This window comes from Athene cunicularia (genome assembly GCF_003259725.1).
Source record: "Athene cunicularia isolate RWA chromosome 8 unlocalized genomic scaffold, athCun1 chr8_part1, whole genome shotgun sequence".
NCBI classification, from domain to species: domain Eukaryota; kingdom Metazoa; phylum Chordata; class Aves; order Strigiformes; family Strigidae; genus Athene; species Athene cunicularia.
Genome location: NW_020799109.1, coordinates 3,049,645 through 3,074,910, shown reverse-complemented (window position 1 = coordinate 3,074,910; position 25,266 = coordinate 3,049,645). Strand labels below are relative to the sequence as shown.

Here is a 25,266-nt window from a genome sequence, read left to right as displayed (position 1 = left end):
GCCGGGAGGCGGCTCGGGATCCCCCCCTCCATCCGCCGTCTGCGGACAGAGCCGCGGGAGTCATCGTGAGGATACGGAGAGCCGCCTGGCCCGGTTGTGCAGAGCCGGGGTAGGAACCGCGAGTCGGCTTCTCTGCGAACAGCTCCTACTTGGCTTTAAATCCGGGATGGGTAAAATGTTCGCTCTTTGCTACAGGATTTCAGAAAACCCTCTGTCTTCCTTCACCTGCCCTTTACAGAGTATTATTTCTATCTGTCTTGATAACGTGGAAAGGGGTAACCCCTTAAAAATGACCTCTTAGTATTATTCTCTGTCAGGGACATCTGTGTGGGTTTTGCTGACTGTCATCGCTGCTGATTCAGTTTCTTCCCAGGTAGAAAAAAGGTGAAGGGGGTCTTCATGCTTAATTAATAAAGATAGTCACATTTAGACTTCATTCCTGCCTTTTCTCGGTGGTTGCATCGGCAGGTTATTTTGCTTTTCTGTTGTTAATGAAAACAAATTCTGTTAGCTTTGGTGTTTGTTGGGGTTTTTTTTTCCATCACTATTAACAAAAGCCACCTCACTGCAATCATCCCCCCTCAGAGGCTGAGTAATGAGGGCTCTGAGGGGCAGGACTTCACTTTTCATTAAGAGCTGTGTCTTGTCACTCTGTAAAGTAACACGCTAGTAATATATGTTCTAGATAACTTCTTAAGTGAGACAACTTCACTATAAAACCATTAGCTTTCGATTTAATAACGGGGGTTGCATTGTGCCTGTTGGGCTTGAATCTGTATTCCCTGTGACCTCCTCCTGATGCTGTTCCATTAATTTCAGTGGAACAATTACTGATGCCTTCTTACATTGATGGGAAGAGCTGGCGTTTTTCCAGTGGAATAAATGTGCCTGTTTTGTGTTAGCATTCTTCTTAGAAGTCTTTCCACATCTTTAGCATAATGCTAGGGAAGAAATGTAACTGGATGAAAGAAAAATGTGTCGCGATGACCATTGTCTTTTAAAGGAAAATGAGCTACTCTCTCATTTCAATAATTTTTCCTCTGGGCCCTTTTGGAGCAGTAGAGTTTGTTTCATTTCTAATTTTAGCCAGAGGGAGCTTTTACAGATATTGGCTTTTAGGCAATCAGTGGCCTCTGCGTAAATGCGCGTTGCTGACTGATCATGTGAGGGCAGGCTGGACCAAACACATCTCTTGAAGAAGTTCATCTTACGGACTTTGCCATCTAGAGTCAGTGATACAGTCTCTCCTTGTTTTTCCTAAAGAAAAAAGAGGGAGGTAAATAGACGGGAAATTAAAACCCAACCTTAAATTGTCTTTCCCTTCCCCTACAAAACCCCAGTTTAACACAAGGCTAATCGTAGTAGGGTTGTGGCCATTTGTTATTTTCACTAGCAAAAACCAGTCAGTCTTCCCACATGTTTGTGAGCTTGTGTTGCCTCTTGTTCCATCAAAAAGACAGACTTTTAAGAAATAATACAATGGAATAGTGCAAAAACATGCTAGGGGTGGCTTGAGCAGTAGGCTACTGATTTCCTTGCCCCATGTACTGATCCCAGAAACAATGTGAGTCTCCTCAGGCTCTGAAAACTCTGGCACCCTGACATCTTCACACTGTCTTCAATTACGCTATCAGTGGTTAATATGCTCCCAGTGGAAAGAAGTAACATGGTTTATAGTCTTTGTCCTGCTTTTGATCCCAATTCAGTGGACAGTAACACGTGGAAAAGTGAATATGGTTCTAGATTCTCCTTTTAAAGGAGGTTATGCACAGCATCAGTCGTGGTGTGTGCTTCTGGTCCAAGTTTATCAATTAAATGAGATAGTTTACTTTTGTTCACGTCATCATCAGATGTTACCACAATTTCGCTAACAATTCAGTGAAGGTTGCAGGGGTGTACCACTCAATCAACTGTTGATGTTCCACAAGAGCTCCTGTTGAAGCAGGAGCTCTTAATTTTTCAGCCATCTATGCAAGGGTTTGGGCTACTAACTATCGTCAACAAAACCTCCCGTCTGAACTGATTTTAAAGTTAACCATTAACAGAATACATGCAGTGAAGGAAGCTCAATTAATGGCACACTTCCTGCTACAAATGGCGCAGGTGGACTGTGAAGGGACTTGTGTCCCATATTCTCAGATTTCTCAGAAACAGGGATAAAGGTAGTATATATTCCTGCTGTATTACCAGTTTAGGTTGCTTTTAAGGTCAAGTCCATCTTGTGTCAGTAAGAGTGCATTCCCTCCCGCCCCCACCTTGGAAAATTTATAACCTTTTTTTTCAAAATTAATCTGCATTGTAGTGTTTTTTACCACCATTTTACAACTCTTTCATACAATCCAGCTGGAATATTGTAGACAACATGATCAAGTCGGAAGGGAGCCTTTTTTGCACTGCAAGTGATAATTAGATGTAAAGTAAACACGGATTTTATGACAATATTCTAGTCATCTTCTGCTGTTACCTCTAGCAAGTTAATTCTGTACAAAATTATGTCACTGTTACTACACACACCTTCAGTACTATGCATTTTGTGCCTTGCACACAGACAGCAAAACATCTTGCACTTTGTTTTTCAATTCCTCCAATGCCTGTAAACTTGGCTTAGAAAATTCTTGATGAGAAGTCTGAAGCTACTGCTGTTTTTAAAACCAAGATTTGTTTACTGGTGCTCAGAACCCCTGATGTGGGGGGGAAAAAAGTGCTTATTGTATTCTGTTCAGCAGAAGAGAATAGCATCTATTCTGTTTAGTGAAATGCATCATAGCTCTTCGTTTCACTGCCAATTAGAATGAGTATGCCAGCGCAGGTTATACGCTCTAGATCAGTTTGTTGGGCAATAGAGAGCTGTTGGAGAACATTATATTTTATTTCGCTTTGTGTAGTAATTTTATTGGTGTATATTTGGAATTAAATTATTTTATTACTTATTCATGGAACATGCGATTGCTTCTCAGTCCCCGGTAGTGAAAGATTCTGCAAGTTTATTGCTGTTTCTGGTCATGTTAGGCTTAAGTACCCAGGTGGGCTGGTGGTGATACTATACCCTGTGTTCTCAGTGCCCATGGATATGTTTGTATTTTTATTTTTACAGTAGCAGAATTGAACGTCTTACAAGACAGCGATGGCTTTTTCTCTAGAATTTGAATATGGAGGCCACGGGGACAGATGAAGTAGAAAAGATAAAATCAAAGTTTATGTCTGCATGGCACAACATGAAATACAGTAAGTGAAGCAGTGGATGGTAAGATCCTGTCTCCACTGAAAGGAATGGAATGTTTCTTGGTGACATAAATGGGATCATGATTCAGAAACTTAAATAATATTAATAATAAAAATGCAAGATGGCACTTGAAACCGTTTTTACTTTGATACTATAAACAGCCCAAGCAAACAAACTCCTGTAGCTTTTCATTTTTCAAAAAAGTTTGCGTAATTCCTTTTAAAACTAGTTATTTTGAAAACAGTAAATACATTATGTAAATGACACTAAATTTGCATAGACTTTAAATAGGGGTATTATGGAATCATCTGCACAAAGATTTTTTTTTTTTTTAATGTACTTTTCTGGAAAAAATAGGATGGTGCATAAAATACAAACTGCACTGAAGAGTGCACTTCACACACTTGAGTAACACATTTTTCCACAGCTGAACATCAGTAATTTTTTTGTAAGCAACCACGTTTTCAAGTGTGCCCTTTGCTAATCTGTCCTGAGCTTTAATTTTTCTTCTTTCCTTCTAAGACTGAGGTCACTCAGATTTACCACCAGATTGCTGATAAATTTTGTTAATTCTAATAACTGAGCCTTGGAGATGTCTGGCAAGATGAAAAGATGCTTTTCATCTCCTTTCTTTAAGGCTACCACATGGCTGAAGGGGAATAGTAGTCATTCCACCCTCTATGTGATAGGAAAAGTTCAAGAAACTCTCTGTGGATTTAGGATATAAAAGACTGTAGAATTAAGACTGAAGTGAAAAAGCTACTGCCTGGGGACACTGTCAAAACCTAAAAACTGAATTCTGGCCCTTTGAATTTGTCCAGCACTACTACTACCCCTTTTGTGTCTGAAAGCTGCAATTTAATTTTTTGAGAAAGTATGTTTAATTAATCCTAACAATTTCTGCGGAGTAGTACCATTGTATTAAGGTTCAAACACTCATACATGGGTAACATCGTTACTTTTAAACCAGAACTCTGTGTTTTGTAGAGCTATTAAACTTTTTGTCATTTATGAAAGCAAAACCCAATTTCAGTACATTTTCTCTATATTCCCCTTTCAAGGGTTTACCTCTGGCTTGACCAGATGTTATTAGCAATTCCCTTTTGGAATACTTTAGTCAGAAATTTGCATTTGTTTTGCATCTATTTTAGGTTGGGTGTTGAAAACAAAAACTTACTTCAGTAGAAACTCTCCAGTCTTTCTGCTGGGAAAATGTTACCACTTCAAAACCAACGGTATGTATGTAGCACTTTACTCATTCCAGTCTTATTTGGCAGGAGCTCTGTAGATACAGTTTTAATCTTCTAGAAAGACCGTCATTAACAATTACCGAATTCAAAATGTGAATACGAAAAGCTTAGAAAATACTCATTTAAATGTCCAACACCACCTGTACAAAGAGTCACTACGCCAAGACTTTTGTTATCGTTTTGCAGAATGCAGTTTTCTAAGAATCTCTCTCTATTTGGCCATTTACATTTAGGTGAATTAAGCAGTTGCAAGTCAGTGATTCCATTGGCACAGTAACGTTGGCTGCATTTTTTTTTCTTTCCCCCCAGCTGGCACATTTGTTAGTTTGCCTTTCGATTTTCCTTTCTTGTATTTGAAGTGATTGTTACTTTCTGCAAGTTTGCCCTGTTTTTCTAACAGACTAGTTGTATGTTTTTTCCCTTTCCTTCTAATAACAGAAGTACCATACCAAGTTACAAATGAAATTGTGCTTTGCCTTGCAGAATCTGGTGAACTCTCTACAGATGGGTCCAATTTTGATAAAATCAACACAGAGATTTCAGGAAATGTTGAGGAGTTTCGTAAAGATTTTATTTCTAGAATATGGCTGACTTACAGAGAGGAGTTTCCTCAGATAAAGGGGTCTGCGTTAACCACAGACTGTGGTTGGGGTTGCACACTGAGAACGGGTCAGATGCTGCTGGCTCAAGGTCTTATGCTTCACTTTCTTGGTAGAGGTAAGTTATGAGAGAAGATCTCTATCCGGCATGGTGATGCTCTTTATGTAGCCCACATCAAAAGTGCAAACGGGTTTTGATTCTGGACTCCTTGTTAATATTGGAATTGTTACATTGTGTCAGAGCAGTCATCTAGCTGTCCTACTCCTCCATTTCTGAGAAAGGCAATACCAAAGTTTGTCAAAGGGAGATCCTGGCAACTCCACAGAAGCTAACTGTGAAGTAAAATACTACACAAAATTTGTGATCCCATACCTGGGTATTGTTATTACCCATGCAGGTGGCCAGTTGTCTTGAAACTTCCTTGTTCCTTGAACTCAAAATGTGGAAATTAATTCCACAGCCCGTAGCTGTGAGCTATGGCAAAAGTGATGTTCTTTTATCAGTTTTAAAGTTGTGCATTATTCAATTTCTTCTAGTATTAATATATTGAGTTAATAGAAGGATTCTAATCTAACTTCGATGCATCATTCCTTGTGTTGAAATTTTCACCATTTCATTTCCTCCCTTCCCCCCATGTACTTACTGAGGAACTTCCCTTTTTTTCTTATTACCGTCTATCTCAAAATACTCTCAGTCACAGAACCAGCTTTAGGAGCCTGGGAACACTTTCTGCTTTCACAGGCTGAGAGTGCACATCCTCTCCGTTCTTCCAAGTTCAGCCATGTCCTGCGTAGAGGTATTTTTGGTTGTCATAGTTTACCCCCTTTTCTTGTCAATCCCTTTCATAATCTACCACATTGCTCCTTTCAAACAGTCGCTCATGTCCTCTGTCACCACTTCTTGTTGTCAGAATGATCCAAGACATGGGCCTGAAGCCACTCAGGCATGTTAGAGAGAATACAGTGTATTGTTTACTCAGCCATTTGTTGGAGCCCAGGAATACTTTCATAGAAGATAGTTGTGAAAGCCTGTTTTGATAATAGTTTACACTTACTGTGCAAATATGATGTAAACTGTGAACATAGTCCCAAACCAGCTGCATCACAAACTTATCTTTCTTGGCTGTGTGGCATGGCCCAACAGTCAGACTGGCTTACTGAATGTTCCTTTTGCTGTAGATATTTAAGGCATAAATCATGCAATATCCTTTTCAACTGACTGTAGATATTAAAACCTATGAAAATACTTCTGCTGAGAACGCAGATCCCTTAAATATAACTTTTGTAATATGTACATTTAAAAAAAAAATTGATCAGAAGACTACCTGAGTAGGTATGCATAACAGCTCATTCTGCAGTAACCCCAGACAAAAAAGCCTCAGGTTTATATCTTTAAAATCCGTGGTTACAAAGAATTCCTTGCGCTGTTCCCCATGCATCCTAATCTGGAAAGCTATTTGGTGATTCCAGAGTGCTAGTGTTTCTGTGGCAATCCAAATGCATAGAAAAACAGAATGTGGATGGTCTTTCTGGACTGCTTTTATCATCGCCTTGTCTTCTGACAGCTGGTGAATTATCTTTTGAAAAGCTTTTTATGAGGTCTGGGTAGCTTTTGAAACATATTTAAGTGTTTACATGAAGTTTTTCATTGCTGTTTACTGTTTTCCCAGGGATGTTTTCATTATGGTTTAATGGTATTGTTTCTGTTACAAAGCAAAACTTGACTGCAGTCTACTAGCTGGAATACTTGCACTTCCACTGCTATGTGGAATGTTCCAGATACTGCTGAATGATTTTGTAAAGAGTTTTTATTTTAAATATTAAGGTACAGGTTAAGTTTTACTTGGAAATGCCAGTGCTTAAGACACTGACTTAAATTTGAAGCTCACAGTAGAGGAATAGCAAGGCCTGTGATGCTACGTGGAGCTTACACGTGCATCTGCCTGGGTCTGCAATGAAAAACTGGCCCGAGGTTTCAGAGAGAGGTGCCACCTGTGGTAAGAGCCATTGATGTGGGGTGGTTGTTGCACTAAAGAGTGAGTGATATGGATTACGGCCATTACCAGCAATGCTTGTGACATTACTGGAGCCCTGAGTTAGGTTTTAGAATTAAAATATAGTTGCCTCTGCGCTTCTCCTTTGTTTCTCAAAGACTTTTACATAGGTACTTTAGTAGCAACTCTGAGGAGGGCTGCAGTTCTTGCTCTGTGTCAGAAAAAGGTTCCTCTGGCTGCTGTAATGGTGGTTTTCTGAACCTCCTGGAGTTTACCCAGGCCTGGCTCGCTGAGCAAAAGCCCCTCATCCGTAGGGTTTGTTCCTGCTTGCACGTGGCAGCCCTCTGGCAGGTTCATTTGAGGCCTTCAGGCTGTGTTCTGCTCTAGCAGTGTGCTCGCTGTGTTGCGGAGCTTTCCTCACGCGCTCTGTGTTTGCAAGTTGTTGTTTGAACTTGTGGGAGAGCCTCAGTCATCTGACAAGGGCAGCACTGCTGTTCCCTAGATGTGCTGAACCACACACGTTACACTGAAGGGGAACGCTGGGTGGAGAACACCTGGAGAAACCTTTAGCTAGAAATGCAGACAGTAGTACTGTGCTGAATAATATTTCAACAAGTTTGTCTCATAATTTATGTAAAGAATTCACAAAAGGAATTTTGTCTGTTTTTCTGCTGATCTGCTTTGACATTTTGCCAGGAAGAAGTGTTTGTTTTTACATGAATAATGCCTGAGGCTTGCTTTGGGTTGTTTTTCTTTTGATAACTGACAAACTAGAAGAATTAAAAACAGCTTTTGAAACTTCTTGTCTGGTGTGCATAAAACTTTTTAGATGGTAATAAATAGCCAACTTTCATATTTTTAATATGATAGTTCTAATCTCTGCCTTGTAATCAGGTATATCTTGTGTATTTAACTGACTGGGATCATGGAGGCTGACCACTCTCTTGGATACAATAAATTGCTAACAAATGTACCATTAGTAGTGTTTTGTTTCACCTATCATTCAGCAGAAAATCAAAGCAAATCATACTCCACTGGAATTCTTTGTTTAGATTTTAACACTGACATCTACATCTCAACATGTGGAGTACATACTATTAGTTTAAGGAACATTGGGGAGAAATGAATGTGCTTTGCAAATTACGCCAAAAAGTTAATATTAAGCCTAATATGCAATCTTAAAATTTCTTGCTGCAGCCTGGGTCTGGCCAGATGCGTTGGACATTGACAATTCAGATTCTGAATCATGGACAGCCCACACAGTGAAAAAGCTGACAGCATCATTCGAAGCATCGCTTACAGCAGAGAGAGAACCCAAGATCCTGTCAAATCATCATCAGGGAACGTTAAAGAGAAACTGTGATGACAATGAAATGAGAAATGATGTTTATCATAGAAAAATAATTTCTTGGTTTGGCGACTCTCCGCTGTCAGCTTTTGGCTTACATCAGCTAATAGAATATGGAAAGAAGTCTGGGAAAATTGCTGGAGATTGGTATGGGCCTGCAGTTGTTGCACACATTTTAAGGTAAAAATACCTTTATTCTTTGTTGTTACTGTGCCTTACACATTACAGGAGAAGCATTTCAAAGTGTCATGAGATTACTTCAGCTTAAGTGAGCATCTAACTGTTCATTATTGGCTTTGTAAAATGTCCGTATTAGTAGCAATTCTAGAGATTTTTCAGAGACAGGGAGGGAGACAGCAGTAGGTGCGTGAGCTGACTCTGAGCTTTTGTTCAATTTTATTTCAGGAAAAAAAACAACATTCCTGTTTTCCTGTCCTTTGGGCAGTAGAAGTCCCACGTATCTCTCCCAAACCTAGGCTTTTAAGTAGAGCTGCATTTAATGAAATGTTCTAAAAACTAACCACTCTTTCAACCTTGGAACATGCATAACATTATAGATTTTTTTTTTTTTTATACTGTAACCTGGGGGCTGTAATGTACTGATAGTGTAATGAAATGTCAGAGCTAAAATTGATGTTTTCAGCATTTCTTTGCACACATCAAATTCTTGTGAAACTGTAAATGTATGGGACTATTAATATTATAATTATATCACAGTAAAAGTAAAGGGTCTGTGACATTCAGTGTGGTTAAAAAAAAAAGTCGAAAGTCAAATTTCTCCATACTATGTACCTTTATATGCCATTTCTTGGAATATTACAGATTTTGTTTTGTCTTTTGTTAACAGCCATATTACATGATTGTGTTCTCAGTGGATTCTAGTTTACCTGTACGCTGAATCACTAACAAGTCATTTAAGCAGCAGAAGCCAAAGTTCTTATGTTTATCTATGGGAAGAGGAGAATTTGATATTTAGTATAAAAGAATCTGATATTTAATATAAAAGTATATTAATGTTGAGTGAATCTGTGCTGAAATAATCAGGCGTATATGTGTGCATACGTGCAAATGCATACAGTGATGTGAGAAGTTAGCATTATTTATGTGTTCTGTTTTTTTCTGATGATAGAAACTGCCAGAATTCTTCTTGCTTGCTTTAAATTGCTGTAGCCTGTTTACGTTGTGGGAGCTGGGGTGGGGGGGGTGGTGGTGGTCAGGAATTACATCCAACACTATGGGTGATTTCCAACACTGCAAAGGTTTCCTTTCCTGTTTCTCCTTTCTCTCTTACAGCAGTACTAACAATGTATAGCTCGCTCATAACTTGAGAACGACTGTATTAAATGATTCCTCAAAATATATTGTGAAATAAAGGGATAGTGACCATTTAATGCAAGCGTGTATTGAAGTCAAAGGCTAATCTTCTATTTTGAACAGTTTAATTTCTTTAAAAATGTTGTCCTTGATTGACGATTATGTTTCAGACTACCGACATATATTTTCTTTTTAGTTTTAGGTCCATTACTCTTACTCTTTTGAGAATAGCCTAATATTGCAATTATCTTTTTGAAAGTTTTGGAGAAACCTTACAGCTTTCTATGCGCTAGCCTTTATTTCCATAGACATGAGGTGCTAATTTGTGGCTAGTTATGTGAACTGAGGTCAACTGAAGAGATCTATCCAGTTGAAAATGGGATTTTTATCAGTAAATGCAGCCTTTATTATGCCAATATACATGACAGAAAATTGTTGTCAACAGAAAGAAATTAGGTAGTGAATATGAATTTCATTGTATGTTAATGTACTTCTTTGGGCTTTTTTTGTGGGTTTCATTGTTTTTTCTAAATAGCCAGACATTGTCATCCTTGCTTGGGAAAAACATGTTGCCATATACAGTGGATCTTGGTATCCAGTGTTTAAAAACAAAACAAACAAAAATCTCCCCCATCTGTATTTATCAGGAATGGAAGGTGTCTTGAATTGTAAAAAAAGAACAAAACCCCCCTCCAAAACAGAACAAAAAACCCTAACAAACAATTAAAACCAACCTGTTTCTAAAAATCAAATAACTTATGTTTATTTACTGTTAATTTCTTTAAAATCAGAGATGAGTTAAATAGTTTTGTGTTTGTACTTAGAAAAGCTGTTGAAGAAGCGAGAGACCCTGAGCTACAAGGAGTAACAGTCTATGTTGCTCAGGATTGTACAGGTAAATGTTGTGATTATGTAGATTTTTACAAACATTTTAGATATATTTTTATGCCTTTCAGTAAGCACTTAAAAATAGAGCTCTAAAGGAAAAAAAAATAAACTCATAAATGGATCCACAAAATTGAGATTACGTAGACAAAGGGGTTCTCGATATATACGGATGTTTGTTCTCTTTGAGATTCAGACATCACGACTTGAAAGCTTTGTACATTGCTTGTGTGGTATCTTAGAGTGGAATTCCAAATCCACGGAGATAACCTTTCCTTACAATCTGCCCGTTGTAACTTTTTGGATTTAAAACAGTTAATAACCTGTTTTGTACTCGCATCAATGTTGTTGTAGCAATAAGCTAGTAAGAACTTTCATATCTTACTAAAAATAACTCCCCAAAACTAACTAAACAACCGAAAAATACTGCAGTTAGATTTGTTAGTTACATTTTATTTGTCTTTTGCATCACGGGATTCTCTTTTACCCATTTTTCTAGCAGAAAAAAACCACTGCACCAGTCTCTTAGACTAGTAAGAAGTCATTTTCGCTTGGAGTTCAAAGATGTGAGCAGGATAGTGAACCCCAGACAGTGGTAACCTTTCCTCTGCTCCAGCGTGGCATTTTAAATAATCAATAATGGGCAGAGGAGCTTAGAGCTCTGGATGTTCAGGAGCAGAAAATGATGACAAGATAAACTAAACGTGCAGTGAAACTTTACACTAATGACTATAGTCTTTCAAATCTAAGCACAATGTATTACTTCAGTAGCCATGTTTAGCTGCCAGAAATTTTAGTTATGTCATAACTGATCTTGGGGTAGGACAGACGAGACCAACATCCCTGGGTAATCAATCAAACTGGTTTTAAAGAGACACTGTTTAATCATACACTGCAAACCAGTTTCACCTGACTTACAATGACAGTGGAAACTTAAAATTCTATTAATTTTTCACTTCTTTGTTCTGCTGATGATTTTTGCATCTCTCTCAGTTTGGAGGGAATAAGCAATAATACTACATTATTTTTTTTCACTCATTTTCAATGACTGTGTTAACTTTAGACAGTGAACTTGAGTATTTATTAAAATCAACTATTGTCTTTTTTCCTTTAACATGTGGATGTTTCTGTTAGTTGTGGGCTTTCAAGTTTTAAATTACTCCTTTTAGAAGTAGTTTATATGAAGTGAATAAATATTTATTGGCTTTCTCCTAGCCTACCCCTTCTGCATTTCCTTGGCAATGTATCTTATCTCAGCAGCAGCAGATTACCATTCTACAAAACATTGCTGAAAATAAGGAGGCATAACACTGTTTTTCATCAGAGTCACTCAGGAGTTGTATTTCAGGAGGACAGTAAGATTTTGAAGGACTGCAGTTTTAATTTGTCAAACTAAGTGATGACATGTTGTTTGTAGGTGTGTCTTTAGAAGAGCTAGCAGTCATATTTTAAATCTGAATATTTCTGTGTGTCTCCTTTCAGTCTACAGTTCAGATGTTATTGACAGACAGTGTTCTTTTATGGATTCTGGAAAAGCAGACACAAAAGCTGTAATTATATTAGTTCCTGTGAGACTCGGTGGAGAGAGAACAAACATGGACTACTTGGAGTTTGTAAAGGTACGAAATGAGAGTTCAACCATTTTTCACATAGTAGCACTAGGTGATATGAAAAGCGACTTCATGATGGTAATCTTCTACCTATTAAATGTGTGGTGGTGATTTTACAGTTGAAGGTTGTAAAGTTTGACTTTACAGATTTTAAATTTCCCTATTACAAGATCAGACATAATTGCAGAGCACATGATGTCCCTTGGTAAAGCCGTGGTAACTGTCTTACTCCTAAAGTAGCTACCTGAAAAGATGTTAATGCAGTGGCTCAAATTACAAATGGTAATTTCATGACATATGCTATTAGAGTTGTGCTGTATTAAGTATCAGTCAGCATTTTAAAATATAAATATACCAAATTCCTTTTTCTGTTTTTTTTTTTTTCTTAAATGCCAGGTGGTTTAAGGTTGTTGCTTTTGTCTGTTCTCATTTTCTTTTGTCTTTTTCTTGCCCTTAATAGAGGGGATAGAAATTTTTGATCTCTTTAGTTTCTACTTCAGGTGTGTTTTCACTGTCTGGACATTAGGATGAATGTTTCTGAGGACAGTGATGCTGGAGTAGCAAGCAGTCACCACAGATGAAAACAAACTGGAAAAAATTAAAACTCAAAGCAAAGGGGAGGAAGGTCTATGCTGTCCTCTGTTTTCAGCAAAGGTTCTGCACATGGGGCTAGCACTTTAAGATGTTACTGTAATCCTGCCTCTTGAGCACAAGAATAACAACAGAGCTCTAAAGGAAAAAAAAATAAACTCAAAAATGGATCCACAAAATTGAGATTATGTAGACAAAGGGGTTCTCGATATATACAGATGTTTGTTCTCTTTGAGATTCAGACATCACGACTTGAAAGCTCTCGAGCTTGATCACTCTCTTAGGGGAGAGACTGTTCTCCTAGCCCTGCTGCTTTATCATTTTCCATGCTGCTGTTTATCTGTCTTTAATTTTTAAAAAACCATAATGTAGTAGCATGAAAAAAATCTGAGAGTCTCTTAACTTTTTTTTTTTTTTTTTTTTTTTTTTATCATTCACTTTTACAAGAAAATTCCCATAGATTAAACAGTTATTCATAACTCTAAGAAGCTTCGCTCCCTTTCTGTTTCACTGGCAGAGGATGTGTCCTCCTTAGCTGTTTCAGCCTTTGCCTCTGCTCTGCCTAAATGCTCTGTAATGCTCAGCCATGGAGGAGCATTTTCTAAAAAAGCCTTCTCATTCATATTTTAAATAAGCAGCCTTTCTCTTAACCCTTATAAATCATGCTGAAGTTGACTTTATTAGCATCTCAGGTGAGGAGTACAATAGTTTTTGTTGTGTTGCACTACTTTGTCATTGTCTAAGCAGAGAATCTCAAGATTCTTTATCTCAAGAAGCTTTGGTTTTATTAGTCCATGAAATATCAATAATTTTGTTGAGAGAAATTTTCCCTACTTACACAATGATAATGTAACAGTTATGCTTTTGATCGTTGGTCTCTTAGAGGGGAGGATATAGATATAACTGCCAGATAATGGAGATTTCACTTTAGCTCAACTGATAGTCTTCTGGATTGCTGTCCCAAGTTTGGGCCAGCATCCAAGTCTTTGGACCCAACACTTGTCTAGTGCCACAAGAAAACCACTGTGATTTATGCTCATTTAAAGGCTGTTCAGTTTTCAAAGTATTTAATGGTCTTGGGCTTCAGTTTCATTAGAACAGTTGGACTCAGCTTTCTGAAGTGCTCAAGCTGGCAAAATTCAGCTCCCGCTGGAGTTGGTGGGATAACTAATGGAGAACTGTGTTAAGCCAAGACTGAATATTCACAAAAATCCTAATGAGCTCTGGTGAGAAACAGAACCTCACGAAAGCAGAAAGAGTAGAAATATATTGAAGGGAGAGGGAGGAAGGTCCTCTGCACCTTCTTCCACTTCTTTGCTAGATACTTCTTTTAATAGAAAATGATCAAGGGTGATTTCTTTGGTGTCCATCGTCTGTGACTGCACCCAGAGCTTGTGGGTGATAGAGGAATTTCAGTCAGCTAAGCTACTGCACTGTTCTCACCTTGGCAAAATGGCATGTATACGGGTAAATCCCTCTCCCTAATACTAGGAGATATATGCAGAAAATCAACATTTGATGATGTAGTGATAAGTCTGCTGGGTTTGTGTGCCAGCACAGACACGTGGATCACAGAACCCAACTCTTCGACCTGAATGAACAGAGATGCCCTGGCAGTGCTGGTGTGACCGTAGCGCAGAGCTGGTCTCCCAGCTCTTTCTGCCCATAGTGGCTCCTCGCTTTGCCCTGGCTGGAGGAGTAGATTTCTTTCTTTCTTTACACCTCCAGACTGAAATGACTTCTGTATCTCACCCCCTGTCCCTCTGGAAGTCCCATACGGTGTATTTGTAATGGCTCTTTCTCAAAGTTGCTACATACTGATGGCTCTGATTCCTCTACCCTCACAGTCAATGTCCAGTAAGATTTATGGGGCTTGTCTGTTGTGTGTCTCGCACTCGTCCCTTATTTTGGGCTGCTGTTTTTAGAGCTGTATCTTGTAATTACTCTTGCTTCAACTGGCGTTTCTCCCGATGATGTAAAAGTTCATACTCTAGACATTTGAATACATAAAGAAGAGGGCCCCCAAGGCCACCGAATGTAAATGTCTATGAACTCTGTAAATCTGAATACTTGGGATATCTTTTTGACTAAGCAACCTGTGCTCAACTTGCATGACGTGCTTTGTCTCCTCCCCTAAAATGATACTGCCAATTCTCTCAATGGGTGGGCATCTCATGAAAAGGGAGGACTACCTCTGGAATATCTGGTGGAATGTTTTCACTTTGGTCAATTCTAAGCTTCTAAAAATTGAGTCAAGCCCCAGAACGTCATGAAGTCAGTCTTTAAAAAAAAAAAAAAAAGCTATTTGCCTAAAAGCAGTAAAGAAAGAGCAGAGATTTTAATTTTAATTCAGTTCAATACTTACTCTGATTAACACTGTCCTAATTATTTAATGTTCTCATTGTAGGGAATTTTAAGCCTTGAGTATTGTGTTGGTATTATTGGTGGCAAGCCCAAGCAGTCGTATTACTTTGCTGGATTTCAAGGTTAGTGTTTTAATATGTTATGTCTCTTCAATATTTTTCTTTAAGAGTTAGGAAGTTAATATCAAACCAGTGGGAAACAGCATGATTAAAATAGCAAAATGAGTACCTTATTAATTCATCATATCTACCCAAGTCCAGTCATTTGTCATTTACCCCACAGAGTAATTGGATTCTGTAAAATGTACATTTAATTTCCGCTGTTGCATAAACAAGGCATAATTTATCTGTTTCACAAAACTTCAGGAGCGTTTGCTGTTACTATCTGGCAGTTCTTATTTACGTATTTACTTTTTACTAGTTTAAGTGGTGTTAGTTGATGCTTAAATGACAAGCAATATATTCTTCCTGTCAGAATGAAGTAGCACAATGCATTTTTCATATGCAAACTCCAGAATATAATTGTGTGTTTGTAAAAGTAATTTTATCACCAAAAATTAAATGACAGTCTCATCACTTTATAAAAATTCTGCTTATACAAGCATATTTGATTATGCAAAAGTTAATCTGTCCTGCAAAAACCTATGCTTCAGTCAATGAATATCAGCCTGGCAAGCAGTTACTTGCTGGCTTTTTTTTCAGCTGTTCTGCATAGAAATTGGATTGTAAGCAGTGTAATAATAAGGTGTTTTTTGAATTACTTGTCTTCTGTTTTGTCCTTGTAGATGACAGTTTGATTTACATGGATCCTCATTACTGCCAATCTTTTGTAGATGTCAGCATAAAGGATTTCCCTCTTGAGGTAGTATGGATATAGACCTGGCACTGTTTTCTTCCCGTATGAATCAAACGCTAATTATTTAGAGATGTTCTAGCTAGCTGCATCTTTATGGTTTTACAGTTACATGTTATTTATCAAAGTCCTGCCCTCCTTTATAGGCCTATAATCAACAAAAATGACCAGAGGTTAAAAACTCAAGATGGGGTTTTAATTTTTACTTCATTAATCTTCATCTGTTTCTTTTTAATCATTAGAAAACCTTGTAACATATGATCATTTAAGTAATTTTCCACCAAAGAAAATAGACAATGTGTGGAGATGTTAAACCTGAGTTATTTGGATTTGGTTTTGTTAGTTTGTCTTTTTGGTCAATTTTATTTTATTCTAAATTCAATTTGCGGTCAACATCATGGAGAGAATTACTGTAGCATTCAATAGTAGGAGTCTGTTGTCAGTTTGGAATCAGAGTTCCTATGGGTTTACGTGCTGCTTCTTTATGCAGGAACTCATACTATTTCTATACTGGAGTAAGTGGTTAACATTTTAAACGTAACTTTTGCTGCTGACAGCTTTGCAGGTCACTTCTTTAGCTTCATACAAGTATAAATTTTTGAGGCTTATCAGTGATGATTGTGGTTGAGTAGATTAATTTTATTCAAGTCTTCTGAACCATTTAACAAGTTCTATTATTTTTTTAATCAAATTATTTTTATGGAATAGTGCTTTCCCAGAAGCTGACAGGTCTGAAGGTATAGGTACTGCTTTTGGTCTTTCTTTCCCCCCTAACCCCTTTCTAGACTGTGACTTTCTGGGTTCATCTAGATGTAGTGGCTTCATCTTTTCAGGCTATGCCTCAGTCTTAAAAATCATGCTTGTTTTTTTCACAGTAGTGTTTTTCACAATAGTGTTTTCCATTTTCTTTAACCCCAAAATAGATAGAGCTAAAGGAAGTTATTAAAGGACTCAATTTACAAGTACCATGAGACAATGTTATCAGTTGCAGACGTAAGTGTTCAATAGCCACAGTACTCACAGTAGAAGTACTCGGTGCCATCTGTGCGAACTATCCTTCTTGACCTTGGGTTCAGCTTCCACATGAACTTCCAGCCTCTTCGGAGCAACTCTTCATTCAGTGTAGAAACACTCCCTGAGTGCATCCACTGCCTAGCATCAGCTGCTCTAGAACAGAGTTGGTTAACAGTAGTAGTTCCTCCTGCCACTGAGTTCTGTAAAGTTAAGTCCTCCTAAACATGGAAACACAGCTTCAGAAACAACATACTGCATTTAAATAAGGAAGAGGAATATGGATAAGTCTCCATCACCTCCACAATACTAGCTAGTGTGGAATTGTTAAAGGTTTGCAGTAAAGTTCTGTAAACAGTGAAGCGAGTCAGGCACAACTCTTACACACAGGAACTGAGTAGGTGATCTTAAATTGACTGTTTACAGTTTGAATGTAAATCAAATGGTGTGCAATGAAGTTATGTATCTTCACAGCTTCTGTTTTGTATAGCAGCTAAGAGTTAAGTTCAACTGAGAACGGCAGAGTGAACTAAAGTGGTCCTGTCTATTGTTATCATGAAAAGAAAGATCAGTTAATGTAGGTTGAAGTTGATCACAATGCCTTAAGCAAAATACCATCAAATAGTACTTATGTATATCAGAGGGCTTACACAGGGCTATTGCCAAATCCTAGGGCCAACTTAAGGCAAACACTACATATTTTTCAGTATTTATGCTTAACAAGATGCTTTAATTAGTGTGACATATAATATAGAAGATTCTCTAGAGAATGAAAAGATTCTGAACTAAAAAAAAAAAAAAAGGAAAATAGCAGCAAAAAGGAAAATACCCTAGACAGAAGCTTCCCTTATTTTTAGAGATGCATTTAGATACACCCTGTTGAGCTATTTGGAAGAAGAGTTGGTGAGTTCCAGCTCTACCTATTTGTATTGTGGCAGCAGCTAGAGATTAGAACAAAGATCCTTGCCCCTTTATGCTAATAACTGTAGTAAAATACGGTGCCTTCTCTGAAGATTTTACAGTTTAATTGGGTAAGCCAGACAAAAGATGGGAAGAGCACAAAGAAGCAGAGCTGAAGTGACTTCCTTAAGGTCACATCGTAGCTCAGTAGCCAAGCTACAAAAAATACACATATTTCTGGTTTCGGTTCCCACGACTAATCCTCCAGATTGTGCTGGAGCCTGGCATTAGTACGAATTTCCAAATAATAATAATAATTATGTTTTAAAATGTATTTTGAAGGTATGCGAGCTGCCAGCTTGGTTTGATCACATCCTAATGCTTTTCTGCAGACAGAAAATATATTGCAATTTAATGCTTAGTGCATTTAATAGTATTATATCTTTGTCCAGAAATGTCAAAAGTAAACAGAAATTGCTTTCTTAGTGTGGATAGTTCCTTGTTAGATTTATCTGTAGGGAGTATTTTCAAAATTGACAAATTGTCCAGAATAAGTTGGAAATCAATCCACTCTGTATTGGCTTCCAGAATCCATTTGTTTAGAGGAATGAAGAAAAGAAAGAAAAAAAAAAAAAAAGCCTACCCACTTCTCTTTGTTGTACAGTGATTTGTGTAGTATTAGGACTACTGCCCTGAACAGCACAGCACAACTGAAGTTACAGTGTTGCTGAAATAGGTAAGGCAGGGTTCGATTTATGTATTTGATGACTCAGGAATGAATATTCAAAGTACAGTTTCTTCGTATACAATTTGAACAGAATTAGGAGAAAAAACAGTGGATAAAATCAATCTTGTAGAAATAGTGCTTCTCACTTTGCTGGTATTTTTTTAGCAGAGGTTTAATAGAATTACCTCTCTTAGGTTTGCAATCAGAAGTAAAGGAGAATATACTTCAATATGTAAAAGTATTACACTGACAGATACCCTCAGATTAGGTAACTGGTGCTGTCGTCTTCTGTAGATTGACTTTTCTGATTGGCAAAAAAAAAGATAAAATGGGTTTCTAACCTACAGAGTGCTTGATGTTAGCTGTCGGGGATTGCTGTTGCTGTAGTCAAATTAGATTGTAACCGTTGTTAGTTTTCTTCTATAGAGGAAAGCTGGTGGTGTTGGTAAGAAATCTCCTGCCTGGCTGTGTCGGGGTGTTAGTGTTGTGTCAGTCAGCTGTCCTGGGGCTGTGCTGCCCCGCACTCTGCCAGAGCAGCTCACGTGCAAACGGGGAGGGAAACAGCACAGGATATTCACTGCAGAATGTCCATCGTCGGGGCAAATTTGTGAAAAACAAAATCTGCCTTTGAGTCCAGTGGTACCTCCGTTGCAGCCGTGGTGTGTTAGCATTTGTTACTGAGCAGCTGTAGCACGATTGCTAGTGATTTACTAGAGGTAGGATGACGGGGTAGTCCTGCGTGTTGGGAGCAGCATAAAGAGGACTCCCTTTGAGAGACAGCCAGGGGTGGCGAAATCATTTCAGTTATTAGACAATGAGCTTCACCAAAACTACAGTGCCCATATGAAATAAACAGCATATACTTCTCTCTTCTCTCGTAAACGGAGCATGAGGAGTGTGGGGAAGGGGATTTTGTATTTTAGGGGGGTTTTTTAAGCATGGCTGCTGATGGTATCAGTTCACAGCACTGTCAGAGCATCATCTGTCATGAAAAGAGATTTCACGTTAGGAAAAAAACCTTTATAAAGCAGGGCGTGTTGTTTGGTTTTTCTCCTACTTGTGAGTTATTGTAATATGGTTTTGCTTTTGTGGTTTTTGTGGGGTTTTTAACCCATTTCATTTACTAAAGGAAAATGCATGAGGTTGGTTTATTCCATTATGTCTCTTTTATAGAGGCTGGGGGAGGGAAAGGGGCAATGGGCGGTGGTAGTAAAGCAGTAATTGTAAGATAGTGCAAAAGCTGTTACAAATTCAATTTGCAGAAGAGCATTCACCTCCTCTGCCTTGGGAATATTCATAAAGTACTGCTCGGAGCGGCAGACCTTTGACAGATATCAAACTAACATGATGTTGTGTGCAAGTTTGGTGAATGCAGCATAAACAGCAGGAGGTTTGATACATGTGGAGAAGAGTGGAATCACTTGAACCTTTGCGGGGGGGGTGGGTGGAAGAGAGAACTTCAAAAGTGTGTTCTGGGTTTTAATTCAGGTGATACAGGGGACTGTACGTTAAAGCTGTTGGTGGAAGAAAAAAGTAAATGCGTAGGTCTGTGCCATTCTCAACCTTAACCATGTATTTCATGTTTTTTAATCTTGAAACTTGCAGTCATTCCACTGTCCTTCTCCCAAAAAGATGTCATTCAAAAAAATGGATCCGAGCTGCACAATAGGATTTTATTGTAGAACTGTGCAGGACTTTGAGAAGGCTTCTGAAGAAATAACGAAGGTGGGTGTCGGAGTTAGCAGATCGATGCCTCAGCCACAGCGGCGTGTGTGTGCTGCGTACGGATAAGGGGAGAGAATCAGCTTCGCTCTGCTAAGTAGACATCATTTTTTTCTTGATATTTATTGCCGCTTTTATAATCATCCGAAATCCAGCTTGTTTTTTATTTCATGCCGTTTCACCGATGGGTAAAACCCGGGCTGTGTTGTCAGGGGCGGGCTGTGGCGGAGAGGGCTGGCGGCCCCACGAGGTGGCACTCGTGAGGTGGGAATGCGGCCGTGGCCAGCCCCTCCGTGCCCCCGGCGTGGCAGGGACGGCCGCGGGCAGCAGCCCCCGCCGTGACGCTCTGGAGCCTTCGAGCAAACCTGAATTGCCCGTTATTTCGTGTTAGCCTAAGAGCTTTTTCTCGTGGTGTTTTTAAGCGTGTTTATGATTCAGTAACAATGTTTTGAAGTCTGTGGAGCAGGCATCACCCAGCAAACCTCTCTGGTCGCGTCCTTCCACTTGAAAAGCAGTAGCATAGGTTCATTTAGGTCCAAATGTAATTGACCTATTTTTCCTTGATGGAGCATATGAAATGCAGCATTATTAATATGTTGTATTAGCTGTGGTAGCAAATTACTGGTTTGTGATTTTAAAAAGTAGTCTGTGAAAGGATGCGGTGGCAGCAGAATATAGTCACAATATTATTATTCTACCCACAGAGTTATCACAACAGCACAAAGAGTTAATGTTTGTACAGTGTTGTCTGTGTGTGCTGTTAAGTGGTATTAATATTACAGCCAAAAAAGAATTTTTAAACTTAATACTGTATATAGTCTTTATATATGGTTGATGCTGAAGTTAATCCTTACACAGCAAGGTAGAAAATAGATCTAAAGAAGTTCCTAAGCAACAGATACATGGAAAGTTTAAATAGTGAAGTTTCTATTCTTCCATGTTTTCCCGTTCTGTGATGTAGAAGAAAGAATGTAATAACATGGTAAAAAAAAAAAATTAATTACAAAATTGGTTACATTGGAAGTTTTCTTTCTTGTTTTTCATTCTTTCTTTTCTTTAAAGTTTGGGATTAAGTACATTTCTTTTTCTGAACATACGTTGTGAAGATAAGGCATGGCTGATATAAGTCTTGGAGCTATTATCCTGGTATATCTTCAGTATTAGTGACATTATTTTATATATTTCAGGCACAGTAAGTTTGAAAACAGAGGAAAGTTTGGGTACAAATACAATGTGGGAAACAGTCTATGATCTTTCCTTCCTTCACATCCTTTGTTTTTTTCCTGTTCTTCTGTTATTTTTTCCCTTTTGTTTGCAATTTGATTGTGGTAACTCTTGAACTATAAAGCACAGTATGCTCCCAGTGTGCCCTGTGTAGGCTAGACTGGAAAATTCAGGTTCTTGCTGCTTTTCTGGGCAACAAGAAGTGGGAGAAAAGATTTAGCTTTTATTACATGAGGAGAAACCTTATGAGCCTTATTCAGTGATAGAGAAATTAGGGCATTGAAATCAAAGGGCCCAAATGGAGTGACTGGTGAGACTTCAAATCCCAGTCAGGTTACTCTTTCTGTCTGTACTTGCTAGTTAGGCAGCTGTTATGAAGTTTAATAATACCTTCAGTTAAATAAGTGACAGATTAAGGATTCCCGGCAACACATCTGGCCTTGAGAAGGATGGATTTGCTTACTGGCTGTGGTCTTACTTCTGTCTTGCACTTCCAGCTCAGCAGTTCCAGCCTGGCTTCCCAGTACCACGGGGCAGCTCCAGGAGGTCAGCAAGAGCCTCTGGCCTTGCCCAGCACCTGGGGCTGCTCTGCTTTTTCCTGGCCGCAGCCTCTGCTGCTACTTTACTTTGTTACTTAACTGGTAGCAGGCTTCTCTTTCTGCTAAGGCAGTGAATTGTTTCCCTATCAAAACCCATGGCAGCAAATAAATAATCCGCTTGGGCTACAACTGCATTTGCCTGTTTGTAGTCCAGGTTCTTGGTAGAAACGAGGAGTCCTCTGAAGAACTGGACTGATTGAGCGTTGCACTTGGACGCAGTTCTGTACAAAGAATTAATTGTTGCACTGGCAGTCTGAGTCTAACACTGAAATACTAAAACGTATTGAAGTTTATCAGTAAACTTCTCTATAGAAATCATCACGGTGGCATCCAAAGAACTTGCAAGTTCTTCAGAGTTTCAGATTCTCTGTGATCACTGAGTGAGATGTAGCTTAACAATAACTGCAGTAATTTTAGCCAAGTTCCACTTGACTCTTGTTTAGGCATTCATTTATGTTCTGTATTTAGTATTTCATCACCTCCCTTAGTACACAGAGGTAGAGAGGAGCTTTCAGGGAAGGCTGAACCCAGGCCGCGGTGGTGGAACTGCAGGTGTGTTCCTGCCCTGACTTGGAGGGCCCAGGTTTAAAGGCACACTGCTGGGTTGGTCCCCGAGCTGCACTACTCGGGGGAGTTTTCTGTTGCAAACTTGCAATTAGGAGCTTGCCAGAGTCCACCCATCCCCTTCGCAGACCAGCAAACAGCCACCGTGTGGCTATCAATTCCTGTTTCTACTAAGCCAGCTTGTATTCAGCCTCTAGAGATGAAAGGGTTTGTATCCAATTATCTAGTCTTTTCAAGAAACAAAGCATTTGTATGTCTTATAAACTTTTTTTCCTTCTAAGGCTCATTTGTTACTCTTCTTTTGCTTTTGCTAATTACTGTGTGCATGTGTCTCCTCTATCTCCTTGCTCTTTTACCCAGGTTTCACATTAAAATAGCCAAATGCAATTACAATAGACAAGAATAAAGTGGAAAATTTCAGACCACAGTAAAAATCAAGGATTTTACTGTCAGTGTGATTTTTTTTTTTTAAACACCCCCCTCAACCCCTGTCTTTTTTTAAATAGTTCTGTTACAAGACCTATTTAGGTTTTTACTGGTTTAGATTAATTGTTCTTATGAAATTACATTTAGTGATTTTAGTTCCGCACAGTGTGTACTTCTAGGCCAATGTAGTTCTGCATGTCACTGCATCACTGTGCTGTTGTTTCAAAGCAGGTTAAGAAATAAAAAAAGGGGGGGAATCAGTGAATAATTAAGTGTCTAAAGCAGCCTGAAAGGTGTATTTTTATCGGCTATTAAAGGCATTTTGCTGATCTGTTTTAGTATTTATCATTCCTCACCACAAGTTTTTTCTATGCTCAGTTTTCTTATTTATAAATGTAGATTTTTGGTACCCTCGTTACCACAGCCTGTTACTGTCATCAACCTCCTCTTAGCCATGTGCTCTTGATAGGCTTATTTACATAGGTGTGTCTGTGTTTAAACTTTTAATAAAAGAATTGATTATTGTACATGTTGATGCAACAATAAAAGTATCTCTCCAAAATGCTTAGTTGCCATACCTGTGCTTGAGGAGGCCATTAACTATTTTGTAGTTTTTATCTTCCTACAAGAGCTCCAGCTGCACTGAAAGAAACAGCACATAGAGGTGATCTGTATGGAACAAGATGAAAGGTTAGACATAAAATCAGCAGCTACCTGAAGCAGAAATGGAAGCAAATGTTTGTTTAACAGGAGGAGGGGATGTTAAGATTGTGCACTGCTTTTGTTTTAATGTGATGCTGATAATAAAAATGAAAAATTAATTTTTTTACTTTGCAGTCATCATCGGATAACTATCACTACTTACTGTGTTTCTTCATTTCCAATTAACGCTTCATCTGGTATGTGTTTTACGTTGTAGATGCTGAAATCTTCATCGAAGGAGAAATACCCCTTGTTTACTTTTGTAAAGGGTCATTCTAGAGACTATGACTTTGCTTCCAGTCCACTCCGTGAAGAAAATGACCTCTTCTCTGAGGATGAAAAGAAAAGATTAAAAAGATTTAGTACAGAGGAGTTTGTCTTGCTTTAAGGACATTTTACACAAGATTATTGGCAGCTGTCCAGGAGAACACTTGCCTTTAAAAAAATAAAGAAAAAATGTATGTGTCCCCCTCCCCCAGAAAGGCAAGCTTGTGCTGAAATTGGTCTATTTTCATAAAGATTATAATGTTTTATATGTTAACAGTCTTTAAAATGTCATTTATAAATGTACTTACCAATTTTTTTTTTGTTGTTCACTACTAGTTGGATGAGTTTAATGTCACATTGTGCTAGTGAAGACAGGCATTGTTTAGAGCCAGGGATGCTGAAATGTGCCTACGTCCTAGTCTTGCCCTCTTAAAAAACTTGGCCAGTCCCTAAAGCCTGACTAGTGGCCCTAATGTTGTGTCGATCCGTGACAAATCCTGAGCAGAGGTTGCCAGGTATGTGTGGGTTTTGTGTCACGGACGCATATCCATAGGTTTTGAGACCATGTTATTTCTGTTTGTAAGCAAAATTTGAGTTCTGTGTTGATGTGGTAAGGGTAGAGTTCTCATCTGTCTTGCTACGTAAGCCCAAATAATAGTTAATGCTGTAATCGTGACACACATCCTGAGCAGCACAGTGTGAGAAAGGTAAGTTTGATATATCAGTAGTAATTGTCAGTTGCAATACTGACATAATTATATAGGCTGAATTGTGAGTTAAGATACTATTTAGCTGTATGATTTTATAATGGTTTCTCATTAAGCTTGCTTTGGAGCCTTAATATGAGGAGTGAAGATAAAGTATCACCTTTCCCCACAATTTTTAAAGGTTATACTATTAATATTAACTGCAACCAATCAAAGCAGCTAAAGACAATTATTAGAAGAGAGCAGTGTTTGTTTCCTGTTTCAACTGCTATAATGTCGAGGCTTCTCTCCTATTAGTGCAGCTTTTAAATCAAAGCAAATGGGGGAGTGGATGTTAAAAATTCTGGGCTGTGATTTTTTTTTTTTTTTTTTTTTTACCCTTGACAA

At 38.4% G+C, this 25,266-nt stretch overlaps 1 protein-coding gene across 1 annotated transcript; it reads left to right on the top strand.

The window, feature by feature from the left end:
- Positions 1-3,094: 3,094 nt before the first annotated feature.
- Positions 3,095-25,249, top strand: ATG4C (autophagy related 4C cysteine peptidase). Its single transcript, XM_026854260.1, has 10 exons — positions 3,095-3,225; positions 4,375-4,458; positions 4,957-5,190; positions 8,264-8,594; positions 10,553-10,623; positions 12,096-12,232; positions 15,222-15,300; positions 15,963-16,039; positions 20,274-20,393; positions 24,123-25,249. Exons 1-10 carry the CDS (start codon positions 3,150-3,152, stop codon positions 24,291-24,293), a joined length of 1,380 nt encoding a protein of 459 aa, XP_026710061.1. The 5' UTR covers positions 3,095-3,149; the 3' UTR covers positions 24,294-25,249.
- Positions 25,250-25,266: the final 17 nt, after the last annotated feature.

Bases quoted from the DNA above. Each gene is read 5' to 3' on its own strand.
- ATG4C (XM_026854260.1), top strand. From the start codon at position 3,150: ATGGAGGCCACGGGGACAGATGAAGTAGAAAAGATAAAATCAAAGTTT. The intron at 3,226-4,374 runs GTAAGTGAAGCA...CATCTATTTTAG, and splicing joins ATGGCACAACATGAAATACA to GTTGGGTGTTGAAAACAAAA. The intron at 4,459-4,956 runs GTATGTATGTAG...TTTGCCTTGCAG, and splicing joins TTACCACTTCAAAACCAACG to AATCTGGTGAACTCTCTACA.